The sequence below is a fragment of the Physcomitrium patens genome, chromosome 14 (genome assembly GCF_059467195.1).
Source record: "Physcomitrium patens ecotype Gransden chromosome 14, ASM5946719v1, whole genome shotgun sequence".
Taxonomy (NCBI): Eukaryota; Viridiplantae; Streptophyta; class Bryopsida; order Funariales; family Funariaceae; genus Physcomitrium; species Physcomitrium patens.
The window spans coordinates 3,202,740-3,217,214 of record NC_143423.1 but is presented as its reverse complement, the minus strand read 5'-3'; the positions used below and the strand labels follow the sequence as shown (position 1 = coordinate 3,217,214).

The 14,475-nt window shown below is 35.3% G+C and overlaps 1 protein-coding gene and 1 long non-coding RNA gene across 5 annotated transcripts; both read left to right on the top strand.

Moving 5' to 3' along the window:
• The first annotated feature begins 557 nt into the window (after positions 1-557).
• Positions 558-2,857, top strand: LOC112291153 (uncharacterized). Of its 4 annotated transcripts, none has more exons than XM_024538226.3 (4): positions 558-713; positions 1,048-1,116; positions 1,285-1,843; positions 2,182-2,857. In XM_024538226.3, exons 3-4 carry the CDS (start codon positions 1,688-1,690, stop codon positions 2,578-2,580), a joined length of 555 nt encoding a protein of 184 aa, XP_024393994.1. In that variant the 5' UTR covers positions 558-713; positions 1,048-1,116; positions 1,285-1,687; the 3' UTR covers positions 2,581-2,857. The 4 variants fall into 4 exon arrangements, with proteins under 4 accessions (XP_024393994.1, XP_024393991.1, XP_024393990.1 ...); XM_024538223.3 differs by having other exon boundaries at positions 562-767; XM_024538222.3 differs by lacking the exon at positions 558-713 and adding an exon at positions 767-904.
• A 743-nt stretch (positions 2,858-3,600) lies between these two features.
• Positions 3,601-7,327, top strand: LOC112291157 (uncharacterized). Its single transcript, XR_002972361.3, has 2 exons — positions 3,601-5,996; positions 6,269-7,327. It is a non-coding gene; the product is annotated as an uncharacterized LOC112291157 (long non-coding RNA).
• Positions 7,328-14,475: the final 7,148 nt, after the last annotated feature.

The window sequence follows — 14,475 nt, the reverse complement described above, 5'->3', positions numbered from 1 at the left end:
ATATCAAAGTTTGAAGTTGCGCATAGTTACTTGAAAGCATTCTTGGCACCTTCCAACTAAAGCGCTGAAGGATTATTTCACCATGATTCCTAGAACACGTGATGAATTCCTATTCTCAAAATACAGCATTGTAATTATTGCGTTCAAATACCCATTTTTTTTTTGCAAATAATATTCGAATCCATATTAATTTCAATTTAAAAAAATGTAATCCCAACTCAATCTCAATGCATTGAAACTAGTGGATTGAATTCAGATATGTATAGTACCAACAAGGTCAAAGGAGGAATACAGCAACAGAATACCTAGCATTTCTCATAGTCAAGCACATCGTTGTCGATTTGCAGAACATACACTATGTACACTGTATTTACAGGTTTACAAGCAACTCAAAGATGTTCATTACTTTCTTCACACAAATGCTTTCATAAATGAACCCGACAGTTTTGAGTATTACGAGAGGTAGTCGAAAGCTACACAATACGGTCGTTTTTTATGCAATCTACTAAGGAATGGAATAAATGTAACTGGAGATGGAAGCCAACAAAACGAGTGTGTGAGTGCGTGAGTGAATGAGTGAGTGAGTGAGTCTGAATGGGATATGCAAAGACTGACAAATCGTATAAATCGCCCAACAATCTCATGCGGCTCCAACAGGGACGACGACGACGCTCGTGGGCCGGAGTGGGCAAAATCGAGCATTTCATCATCCTGTACTCAACTTTCACACCGAAGCTTCTCGATGGTTGACTGACTCCATTGCTGTCGTATACTCACTCTCCCGTTTCCCGTCTCACTGCAGCATTCTTGTCCTTTATACTACTGCACAATTCAGGCTTCGTGAATCGTTTCTCTCACTGGCAATAGCGCGGGGACTGTATTTGTTGTCCATCCAGCTTCGCAAGTCGGGATTAAGTGTTTGTCGCCATCACTACTGATCGATGTGTTTTTGTTGAGGTTTCGTGTCCGGAACAGCTATTGTTTTGTGGAGGGCATGAGGGGGTGGTGTTCGTGGGAGTGATATTTATATTTTTTTCTGTGATGTAGAAGGAGTAGCGAGAATGGACGTTAAGGGTCGTGCAGTGGTGGATGTATGATAGGTGCGGCAAATCAGAGGTGAGTGTTAGGGTTTTAACGGGATTGGGGTGGAGACGTGGCGAAGGTGCCGAGAGTGGTGATGGTAGTGCATTGTGGATTTTCACACTGTTCGGTTGAAGAACAATCTCAGTTCCTTGTTGTGCCTCGGGTTTCGAAAGTCAGCATGGGTTTGCGGTGTGACTGCAGAGGAGCAGCAGGAATAGGAGAGGCTACTGCGTATGCCTGAATTCTGATACAAATCCTAGCGAGCGTATCAGTTGAGCGAATTGAGTTGGACAACGGGGGAGTTGCGGAACACGCTACGAGTTAGGCATGGTCAATTGAGACGCCGGAACTCGGCATTCAGCATTCCTCATCCGTGAGAACTACTATTGCACGTCTTCGCCACACGCAGGTTGAATTTGATTATATTCGTGCTTGTCGCAGACACTTTCTGAAGGTTGACACGCCTACTTTATCCTATCCTGATTTTCAAAGATATCTGTAAGGCTTGCTATTTTAATAGTGAGAAGTCAAAGGTTAAGGTTTTTCATTTTGTAACCATATTTTGTACGCAGAATATATATATATATATATATATATATATATAATGTGTGTGTCAGCGAAGCACTTTCAAGCAATGAACTCTCTAGGGGCTGGAGTAGGAGAATTTAGACGTGAAGTTTCCAGAGAGGACATCGCTACGCTTCTTGTCGTAGCTCGGCGTAATTTGAATGAAGGAAATCCGGGAGGTGCCTTACAAGCAGTAAGTGGAGTTGTGAAGTTTGATAATGGTTCAAACGAAACTTGGAGCATCTCAAATTGCATAGATATCTAGATTCCACACTGTTTCAAGACTGCAATTTTTGATGCCCATCGCATGGTTGTTTCAATCGTTAATTAGTAAACTATGAGATTATGTTATGTTCATTGTTAGGGCAGTGTTGTCAGGGCTGAATTGAAAACAAAGGTTGGGATTCTTCTTGTGGACTCGGTGCAAAGCTCACCTTTTAAATACTGTCAGCCGGTCTTGTCTTAGCCAACGCTTTTGAAAGACATACGGTTATTGTGTGTTCTCATTTGTACATTCATGTCAAATCGTAGGTCGTTGCGGCCCTGCGCAGTGTAGGCGGGGAACAAGCAGTTACTACAGCATTGCGAAGGGCTCGGGAAGTATACGAGAATAACGTTCGGATTAACGAAGCTACGGACGAACTCACAACATTATTCGCCCAATGTGCCATTGCTACACTTCCTCCGAATAGGACTTCAGACGCACCAGAGCCTATGGCAGTAGAAACGACGTTGCAAGAGCGAATAATGCTTAGCAGTTTTGATGTTGTTAGAAGTTCCATTCTGGCCGAAAGTGGCAGGGAACAGGTGGTTTATGATGCTTCGGCTGATGGCAGTAGCTTCTTGTGTCAACAGTGTGGTGGAGTTGTTAGCAATTCACGGAGAGATGAGCATCTTTCTTATTGGTGTTCTACTGCTTTTCGAAATTGAAGTGTACTAGTGTTCAGCAACGATAGGAAAATTTTGAAGATGTTTGATGTTGGGGTGAGTAAGAAAGTGCGCAGGTGAAGCACATAACGATCAATCAAAAAAACAAACTTTGGATAGATTTAGGTAGTTGATGTAGTATTTAGAGAACATAATTAATAGAAAGCTGAGGATTTCGACAAATTCCTCTATATTGAAGAATGCAAACTGCAACAGCTGCTCACCACATTGTACATCATTACAAATATGGATGAAAGCTGACAGAAGCGCTCTGCAAATATGATCTTCGTCGTTGTTGGAATTATTCTGACGTTATGAGTACATTGTAGGTTCCTGAGTTGCTATCTTGTGCAAGTGTGCGTGCATGCTAATGAATGCGTATTCATTAACCTTGTATGCTTTTTTCATATGGTATATGCTTGTATGTTCTGGGGTTGCATAGATATTATTGTACTTCATATGAGACGGGTTGACAGATCTTGTTCTAAGAATTTCAACATGCTTTCCTACACTGACATTCTGATAAAAGAAATGAAAGTGTGCATTATTTGTTGCTGCGGACCCTCACACGTTGCTAGTTCATCTTAATTTTTTTCATACGTGATTGTTTTCAAATTAAAGAGATGTGAATTTTATCAACTTTGACATTCTCCTAGAAAAATAATTGTGTATAAAAACAAATTCTTCTAACTCCAATTGGGCAAAACATGTGAACATGTTCATAATTTTAAAAACATCAACTAATTTGATGGTAGAATGTAGATCACATTCTAAACCTGTAAGCATTTATAAATTGACATAAATGGATAAATAAATCTTTCTGATTCATCCTCAATTGGCAGAATGACATTTAATACTTTCATACAAAACATCATTAAGAAGTTTCTAAGTAACCTGATAACGATTCAACTGTTGGATGTTTAAAAACATCTTAAATTCGATATAAAGATGTAAAGACAATTAATTTGATACAAATATATTATATTTAAATATGTTTCTTTTGATACAGATAACAAACAATATAATGGCAGATATATTATGTAGAAAACACTTTTCTTTCAAAGATGCAGTAAAAAAACCAATTAAATCAGAAACAATATATCCACCAAAAACAATCTACAACACTCGAGTTTAAATACTAAAATTTATACAATTTGATAGATACTAATGACTCATTCCATGTTGGACGAAATTTGACTTAAATTTACAAATATAATTAAATTACCGATATAATTCAAACCAAAGTCTATCACCAAACTAACCTAATCTAAAAAACAAACAATACTTAATAATTCTGTCTATAGAACCAATCCTAAAATTACAAACTTCTTCATCAAAGTAACAAAAAGACTTATTCTTAAATCCTCTTGACAAAAGTTTATTGTATAAACCCCTACAGAATTTGAAACCTAAGTAAATTTATATCAGATAGTAAATATAGACATCGACACAAACGAAACCTTAGAAATATAAACAAAAAAATAATAAAAAATTATTCAAAAAACATCCCACGAACATTTGTAAAACCAAACAAGCAGACATCAACTATTCTATAACAATGGGTTTATGCAACAGCAAAGAGGAACAAAAGAACAATCTCAATTCAACCCTTAAAAAGAGACAGCAGGACCAAAAATATTTCAAATAGTAGTTGCACAATTCAAGGGAGAAACATCACCCCATCATAAAAGAAAACATTTAAACACATTCTCACCACCACTCAGCCTTCTAATCACTGCGAAGAACATCAAAACTTCAACCCCAACTTAAGCTCAAGCTCGAACGATAAGAAACACAGAATTCCAAGTTGTTCGAGTGTCCCTTTATCCAAGGGGGACTTGTGAATGTCAGAAGGACGAATGAGGACCTGCGAGGCGCATGCAGGATGCGCACGGAGTTGTTGTGCCGCTTCGACAAAGTCCTCCGAACAGCCGGAACAACATCGTACGTCAGGTTCGACACACCACCGTTAAGGGGTAATGCGGTGCAGATTACGAAAGCTACTTGGTAAGCATGGGCGTTGAGTGTTCCATCCGTTGGGGACGTTGAGCACATCAGTGGCCCATATTATTTGCAGGGGAAAGGATACCTGAGGATGTGAATCGAACCCTATATATGGTGTCCTTTCCGACCTAATGCTCAGAGTGCGCCCGGCGGGTGAGAGCTGACGGCAGGACTGGGCGGGTTGTCTTGTGTGGATCCATCTCGGAGATCATGCGGCGGCGGAGTGTGTGTTTGTGCTTTCAGTTTCTTGTGTGCGAGGGCGTTGGAGGGTCCCTTCGCGTCCAGCTTAGTTGGGACCGATCCTTGCAGGTCATGGGAGTGTGCGATGAGCGGGCGTTTTAGGGTTTTCCATGTTTGTGTGCGTGCGGTGTTGTCGGAGGATGCGAGGCAAGTAGACGTGGGAATGCGTTGTGCGGAGATGGTGTGGTGCGGGTGCGAGCTATGAGGATTTTTTATTACCAGTATAAGCCAGTTCTGCTACTGAGATATGTGAGTGATAAACTGGTCAGAGACTGAGCTCTTGGGGTAGAGGGGTGGTAGTATGTGGTGTGGCGGGGGAGCTTTTGTGAAGTTGAGCTGAGTCGAGGGAGGGGTGGGAGCTCTGAATGTGACGGCACATGATTGCCAACGTGGTGGGTGTAGTACGGTTGGGAGTGGTTGAGTGGTAGCCCCCGGCGCCGGTGGATCGAGTGATGAGATACAAACGCAAATCTTAGGACACCTTCTTACATGGCGAATGCCGTGGATGAGAGTGAAAGTTCTCTGACGATTATCCACTGTCATGAATATCGAATGAGTTGTTCTTTTGTCGGTGTGCTGCTGTGACGACTAACCGAAATTATACATGTTAGACTATGGAGATGGCTTTGGTCATCCGTGAATAACAAGAATGGATCTGAGCAGAGTACTAGGTCCGCTGTGCGGGGGGGGGAGGGGGTGTTGGACATGTCCGGTGAACAGAAGGATGTGAGGGTCTGATGCGGGAGCTGGTTGGTTCAATCAGCTCGCATTTGTGGGTGGACGTCGGTGAACGTGGCGGGGTTATGGACAGATGATAGAGTTTCGAAAGCATAGGATGAGAATATTGGATTCCCCTTCCAACTGCGGTATGAGGAAAAGTCCTGTTCCTGATGCTATATCACTTGTTTGGGTGACTCCGCTTTGTGTAATGCTGTGAGGTTATCCTGTTTGGTCAAGAGAAGTGATGAACATTTTAATCCGTTACCACTCTGAAGGATGACATGTGGACGAATATTAAACCATGGCTGTGGTTCTGATCTCTATTTCCGCGTGGTTTGATATTGCTACAAGATCCGTTGAACTACTGTTGCGAAGGATCGTTGAATTAGTGACCGGACCTTAGATTTTGGTGGAAATCTGGGTCACGGTTCTGGGGCTGCCGTGCTCACTTGGAGGTGAGCATGTATGTTAGGTATCGAGTGTGGTCAAGAGAAGTGATGAACATTTTAATCCGTTACCACTCTGAAAGATGATATGTGGACGAATATTAAACCATGGCTGTGGTTCTGATCTCTATTCTCGCATGATTAGATATAGCTACAAAATCGGTCGAACCACTGTTGCGAAGGGTCCGTGAAGTAGGTGGAGGAACATTTGGCTTTGATTTTAAGGTGGGGTTACGTGCAGCTTGCTGAGTGTGTCGGTGGGTTGTCGCTTGTCGAGGCAGTGATTATTGTAAACCAATTGCTCCGCACCCGGTATCGCTGTGGAGATAGCCAGGAGGTGGATTATGGTCCTTGACATAACCACTTCAGAGATGTTATGAGGACGCGCATGTGCCTCCTGGTGCGATGTTCGAGCTTCTCGTGGATAGTTGTTTTATCCTACCCGGTTTCACCTGTTTGCTATAAAAAGGTTCGTTTAAACGAAGATGTGGGTGTTCTGCCTGCACACTGTGCGACCAATGACGCAATCGACAATCGAAGTGCAGCTTTGCCATGAGTTGTACCTATTAAATATGTTGCTCAACAAATTACCTACGCCGAAGGTATATACGGAAGACAACCTTCCACTCAATGTGCATTTGCAAACAGTTTTATCCAGCATTCGAAGTTCCATGTAAGCAGACGAACCCGCCTCATAAAGGAGAGGATAAATGTCTGCGGAAGCGTTTGCGTTGTCCTCATCACGGTAGCGCAGCTTTCCGAACAAAGGTCCTGGTAGATTTTACATGTATTTATGATAATCCTTCAACCAACTAAACAGACTTGAAAGGAGACATGAAGGTGAAACAAATGACTACTCTACAACCAGCTGAAGAGGGAATTCAGTTGTAAAGGAAGTGCCGATGTTTTGAACGCAATGAAATGTTGTATTGGGTGGACTATCTTGTTATTATTCATTGTTCAACAACTGATATCTGCTTTAAGAGTAAACAAAGGAGAAATATTTGTATGAGAAGGGAAATGAGCGACGTAGTAGTCACTCTTCAATGCAGATTAGAGTACAAAAATGATGTTGGTAAAATGCATCATAGCCTCAATTTCATCATATGTACGAGTCATACGAAGTAGCTCTTGTGGTAGCCGTCCAGAGACAATGATGCTTTTGGCCTGATCAACAAATTGTAAACTGTTTCTAACATGACATCCTCGAATGAAGAAGCTTGTAGTTGAACTTACAATAGTTACTTCATATGAATAATATGAATAATAGTCTAAAAATCGAAGTAACGTGTGAGAAATGTCCGTCCAATCTGTACAGTAAAGCTGCCATCATCAAACAAGTCTCCCATTTCTGTCCTGTTTTCTCTTGTGGATTATCAACTTGATGGACATATTTCTTAGATTACTCCATTCTCAATGAGATACAATTCCTCCCTCTATAAGTTGTATTCTATAAGTTGTATTTACAGCTCTATAACTTGACAAAGCATAGAACTGATTATTATTTTTTTATCTTTCTTTTTGAGCAGTATAAGATAGTGGATGCATTGGGAAGAAGATAAAAATCCCATGTTGTAGTACTAGACAAGGATGAAGAATTTGACGAGAAAGAAGTTTCAAATGGAAGGTTGTGTCAAAATAGGTCAGAACGGTTCGTTTGATGTAGACCATTGAAAAACCAAAACTTATATATGGTAATATAAACAATACAACAGTGGAATATGTCCACTTTGTTGTCAAACTTAAATATTGTCTTATACTTTGTATTGTCAAATTTAAGCTAATATCAATATCACTCAAATATTTCATTCACTTCTTACAAATCATGACCAACTTGTTAAAATTGGAATAAATTGATTTATTATATACTATCAATTAGAAGCTTTTTCTACAGTATTTGACTAGAAAGAATGAATATGTATTCTATTTTCAAATGAAACCAATTCTAATGTTCTATCACATGTGTATAATTATATTCATTTGTGAGGAGTCAATCAAATGCTAATATGTTGACCTTATAATGTGATTATATGCAATTGTATGACTCTTAAAACAAACTTGAGGCAATAGGCATATTACAACTTTGAAACAAAGTTATGCACTTAATTAGTTAAGAATTTGAATTATATAGCCAAATATTTAAGGTTAATAATCAATGGCATATCAAAATATCTAATAATAAACATAAATTTAAATAGGCAAATGCTATTACTAATTTTGACCTTTGTTGCTTGCAAGCTTCCAAACATGTGTTTATTGTACTTATATTCAATGTAAGAATAAAGCCACAACATTTAATGATCAATTTACAATAAAAAAAAATCTAACTTAATTACAATTAGCTTCCAAACCTACAACAGATATATATAAGCCTTTGCAACAATTTCCAAGATTGATCTCCAATTCTTCTTTTCATGTATATGCCCTACAAAGATCAATAACATTTCAACATTAGAAAATATTTTGTTTAACTAAAGACCTCAAGTTTGAAGGATTTGTGAACTACTCATATGTGCATTGCATGTGATCCTAGCCACTAAATGTGTGGCACATATCCCTCCACAAACTGTGCCACCTTTCCTCTTTTGGCTATATTCTTGTTTTTAGTATGGCCTATAATAGAAATTAGGATTTTCTAGCATTACAACAGAATTTTGCAAGCGATTTTGAAGAAGAAGTTCTGATACTATGAAGAGTGGAAGAGGTGTTGGCATCTATTACAAAGACTCACATAAATCTTAGTTTACAAAGCTTGCTAGTAACCTCAAAGATTGTTTAGAAGAACGGTGATTAAGGAAGGATGGGCATCTAAATTTTTAGGTACTAAGTAAGGCAAATGGAATGTAATGCTCAATTATGACAAGAGTGGCTATTTTTTGAAACTTTGTCCATTGTCTCCAATCTTTCAAATAAGCAAGGTTTTGATCTAAAAGTTTGGCTTCCAACTCCCATAAGCTTCTCCACTATTTAGATGAGATTATTAGTGTGATCAAGTCTAATATATTAGCATCTAGTTATTTATTCCAAATATAATCAAATAATATAATATACTAATTTATGTGCATGATTCTTATGCTAATGTAGGCATTTCTATTGTAATTAATCACATTGGATAAGATTCTATATCAATTTTAATTTAATAAAAAATGAGCTTTTACACATTTGAGTCACTTAAACAAACCAAATTTAAGACATTCAAATTCTATTGTAGATTTTATTTCAAGACGATAATTTTAGATGCTTCTTTTAGAAAGAACTTTGTCAATGGGCATAAGTTAGTATTACAACTCAACATGCCTAATATTTGTCAAGCTATTCTACATTTGATTAGATAAATCATGAATTGTTTGCAAGAAAAAAAGATTTGTCAAATGTAATGTACAAATAAGAGAATTTATTCACCTAGTCTTACTACCAAGACCTTGCTTCTCATCAATTTTCATCCCTAGATAAGTAGGACTATCTAAATCATCAATCTATTCTAATTCGGTCTTTAATTCAACCAAGGTATTTGGTTTTGATGCAAAAATGTTCTTGTGTTTTGTATGATGTTTTTCATTTATAGGAGATTGCTACCAAGATTGCTACCTTCATTGTTGCAAGAAATAAGAGAAAAAAGAGAGAGAAGTTAGTACCATGAAGTGAGAGGGAGCGAGTGAAGAAGAGGGAAGGTGGAAGAATAGAATATAAGTAGGATAATGGAGGCGATTCCTTGCCACTGCCAAGACTATGCAACATTGTATTACTTTCTTTTCTTCTTTTGCATTTGTATTGCAATCTATTGGATTGTGTTGTAATGGAATGATGATGATAATGATGATAATGCAATAGTATAATGGATGAAAGAAAAAAGGACCAAATCTAACAGCACAAGCAATAAAAAGACAGAGAAGAGAGGGAGAAGAAAGAAGGGAAAAGGGACTTACTTGTTTGCTTGTCTAATGGACTAAATGAGACTAGAACTTGACATTTATTGGATAGAGAGGGCAATAAAGAGTAAATAGAAAAAAATGAATATATATATATATATAAGAGAAGATATTTGGTTTTTTTTGTTCTTCCTCCTTCAAAGAACCTCTCTTACCTTCCCTTTTTGTTGCACTACCAATACCTCTACTACTATTATTGTTCTTTATTAAGATTTAATAGTATGATTGTTGTTCTTTTAGAAGAAAAGTAGATAAAAATTATCTTTCTTTGTTATTGAAAATAGATAAAGTTCAGATTGTAAGTGATCAAAAGATAGAAAGAATAAGTATTATATAAATGACAAAAAATTTGGATTTACAGAGACATGATGGAGATGATAAATATTTCAATATAAAATGAAAGAATGACATATGGTTGGTAGCATGTTTTAAAGTAGTTAAAGAAGATCACAAAGTTTTAAAATGGATTTAACTAAAAATAATTTTATCAAATCTCATACATATTCTAGAAAGTGAAAAAAGATTGGATGTAAAAAAAATTAGTAGTTTTCTTATACAATAACATCTAACATGTGAATTGAAATTTATTAAATATTTATATAGATTTATGCATAGAGCTAATGAAAAATATGATTGCATCTATTGTACTTAAAAATAATTTAAATCTATAATTTTAATTGTTGCTCAAGCATCTAAAAAACAATAATATATATATATATATATATATATATATATAGATAAAACTAAAAATAAGTGATAATCTTAGTCCTTGGAATCTAATCTTTATTATTTTAATGAAACAAGTGCATATATGCACTAAACATTATTACTATCATATAGTGGAAAAGTTATTGTATGTATATTTTATGTACATATAGAATATCTAAGATATTACATATTAAAAAGTAGATAATATAGATGTTGAAAAGCCTTGAATAAGATTGGCATTCGTGGAGGGAATGTTATTGTCATAAATAATGTAAAAAGATCAGAACAAAGTAACTCTATTATTGACAAATTATTACACTTAGACTTAAATTGCTTGAAATTCTATCAACCAAGGTTTTAGTCAAGGATAGATAAGATGTACAAAGATGTGGTGATTATTGAGAATAATAGGCTATAGGGTGGAGTAATAAGGATGAAAAGGATGGCCATGTAAGAATCATGAAAAAACTTATTCTTTACCTTCAAGGTTCTTGTTTGATGCTTTAACAATGCAAATTATATTAAACAAAAGTTGGCTAAGAACACTTTATTTATTATATAATAAGTAAAAAATTTAATAAAATTTAGTACCATTTACGAAGTTAATATCTTTATTTAATATTGACTTGTTGATTTACATAGATGCAATATATTCTAATCAAGTACTCATGCAACAAGACCGGATTCTTTAAAGTCTAAAACCTTACAAAATCCATAACAATAAAGATCTCGATACAATGTAAGATCAAGCATAGTAGAACAAAACTAGAAGTAACTAAATGACATTGAACATGAAAGACAAAACTAAGTAAAAAAAAAGAGAATCAAATAGAATCAAATAAAATTAATCAGAACAAAATAAAAAAAATAAACTTTATTGAGAGAAAGAGTCTAAAGCCATACTTGACTAAATGCCCAAATGGCTTCAATAAGTCCTATTAATATTTTGTCCAACCATCCTAGAACTTTCTAGAATATTTCTAATGAGTTCCACTAAGATAACTGCCTTTTTAAAAGATTCTAGAGGTAGATTCTACCATGATAACCATTCTAAGCCTTTCTAGAAGGTTCTATGGTAGATCCTATATGAACCACCATCTTAACCTCAATTCTAGAAACTTTCCAAATACAAATCTAATTACATATTTTTATGTGTAAATAGTATAAATATCCTATCTATGTCTTATTACAACTAATCTTTATCTACTAGTGTGGAACGTCTTTGTTTTGCTCCAATTGGTATTTCCAAATGGTTTCCTAATAATGAGTGAGGTTTTGTGTAGATTCCCACGTTACATCATAGATGGGATAACCTTTTTAAAGAACTTTGTACTGAAATTACGGATGTCCATTGCCATTGTGAAGATAGCCATGTTCCAAAATATTGTCCACTTCATACTCATATTGGCCATTAATCTCAACCGGTGGTAGTAGTGGTGGTAATTGATGCCAACCAAAAAAGTACCTTGGTTTATTATAAAATTCATTGAGCTACAAAACATTGAAGTTTGGATAGACCTCAATATGTGGCAGAAGCTCAATGCAGTATACAATATCAAAAATTACTACGAAAATGCGGAAAAGTCCAAGCCATTGAAGTACTAGTTTACGGACTTGGGGTGATATAAGAACTGGAAGGTTAGCATTGGACAATAATATTTGGTCACCCTCCTAAAAGACCTTGTATTGTTGGTGGTTATTTACATACTGCTTTTGTTGATTTTGTATAATAAAGAGATAATGTTGTGCCTCCTATAAGGCCTATAAGCCATTATACAAACTCATGTGTTGTTGGATTGTTGGTGTAATTGGATTTTGATTGGTCTTAAGAAAGAATGGCAAATGATTGGTACTTACTTGAATACTATTATTGTAGGCAAACTTTAAAGGCATCAAATATTCATCTTAATCATTACAATGAACTGCCATAAATGCTTGTAACATATCATATAGAGTCCGATTTGCACATTGTCATGTTGTGATTTGGCTACCATATAAAAAAATTGTATTTATATATTTGATATACAATTTATCAAATAATATGATAAGAGCCATGCTAGTGGATTTTAATTGGTTGTAGAATGTAGTTAGATTATTATTTTAAAAAGAGGTTGTTTAAAAGAACTACTATTAGAATTTACATAATTTTATTTTCTTTTGATAGTGGCTTTTAAGATTAATTTGATTAATAATAACTTTTATATATTTAAAATCACCTTTGTTAGATATTGGTGATACTTGAAGTCTTATTTTGTTTCTTTTATTTGATGTATAGAGCATATATTATATAAATCTTATTAAAAAAATATTGAAGAGGGATCTTGGTAACAAAAAGAGAAGTTAAGGCATCTATATGGACGAATGAAGATGGATGATAAAAATCTCTATTCCTATTGGCTAAAAATCATACCCAATGGTCTTCAAGGAGGCTGCCCGAGGCCTTATTAGGGATTAGGGTTACTCTTTTGACACCATTCAAACTTTGGAGGCTAGGATTAATAAGTTCAAGATTTGGATTATAGTTTTGGTAAAAAATTTGAGTGATTTGGAGTTTTTATGAAGGAGATATAGGGGCTTAAAGTTAAGGTGTTAATTTTGTACCTACTATCACTCTTTTAGACATAACATGCTTATTTAGAAAGCAATGAAGGATCGGCAATTGGAATTGAAGAGAGCGTTTTTTCAACTATACTTTTTGCATATTTTTTGATAAATTCTAACTTGAAATGAAGGAGTTATAGGAAGTTGAAGTCATCACTTGCAATCTAAAGATAGTAAGTAATCTGATTTATTAGTTGTTAAGTTTTGATCTATATCTTAAGTAATTTGATAAGATTTTGGCTAATTTTTTTTAAAATATTTATAATCATGTTAATAAATTTTGTGCACAAATTTTGTAGAATTTGAATTTTGGATTTTTGAGATTTGAAGAAAATAGTGCTCGGATGCTTGTAAGTTAAGGTTTAAAGCACGTGCTAGGATTTTTAAGATGCCAAAAGATTAGCACTGAATTTACAGTTTATTTTTTTGTAGTAAAACTTAATGAAAATAACTATGTTATATAAAAATTTGAAAGAAATTAAATGATTGAATCAAGAGATATAAGATTAAAAAGTTTGGAGAAAAAAAATCCTTTGTGGAAAAAATAAAAATAAATAAAAATTAAAAAGATTTTATTATATTTTGAGCTTTTATATAAAATAAAGAGGTTTCGAGAGCCAAGACTTTATATATAAGTTAAAGGTGGAATAAATTACTTATTAGAGCTTATTCAATAAGTTAAAACTAAACACTCTATAGCTAAATATCTAGTACATTCCTAGATTACAAATCACACTATATGACAATGCTTTGTTTATCCATCTGTTTGAAGATAAAAGGCTATAGACATGGCAAGTCGTGTACCTAATAATTTCAACAAGACTTGCCAAAAATTCCTTGTAAAGCATGGATCTCAATATTAAACGATCACATGAAATAATCCATAGTGTCAAAAGGTAGTATCAAAATCTACTTATTAAAGATTCAATAGTTGATGCAAAGTCGAAGTCCACCATCTTTTTTGGATACAAAGAGTAGAAGTGCTCTCCATAGCAATATACTTTTCTGAATGAGGCCCTTCTCTAACAGCTCATCCAATGACTTTTGTAACTCTTCAAGTTCATTTGATGTTAGGCAATAAATTGGCCGACTTATCGGTTTGGCCCTATGTACTAGTTCTATTTAAAAAGAGGCACCTCAATCAAGTAGAACACCACTAGGTAAGTCAATTAGAAAGACATCTTGATATTCATGTATAAGTTGCTTTATCCCTTCTATTCTTTTAATTGTCTTTCCTATCACTAAGGCAA

Excerpts from the sequence above, each read along its gene's own strand:
- LOC112291153 (XM_024538226.3), top strand. The coding sequence starts at position 1,688 with ATGTGTGTGTCAGCGAAGCACTTTCAAGCAATGAACTCTCTAGGGGCT. Across the intron at positions 1,844-2,181 it reads CGGGAGGTGCCTTACAAGCA|GTCGTTGCGGCCCTGCGCAG; the intron begins GTAAGTGGAGTT and ends GTCAAATCGTAG.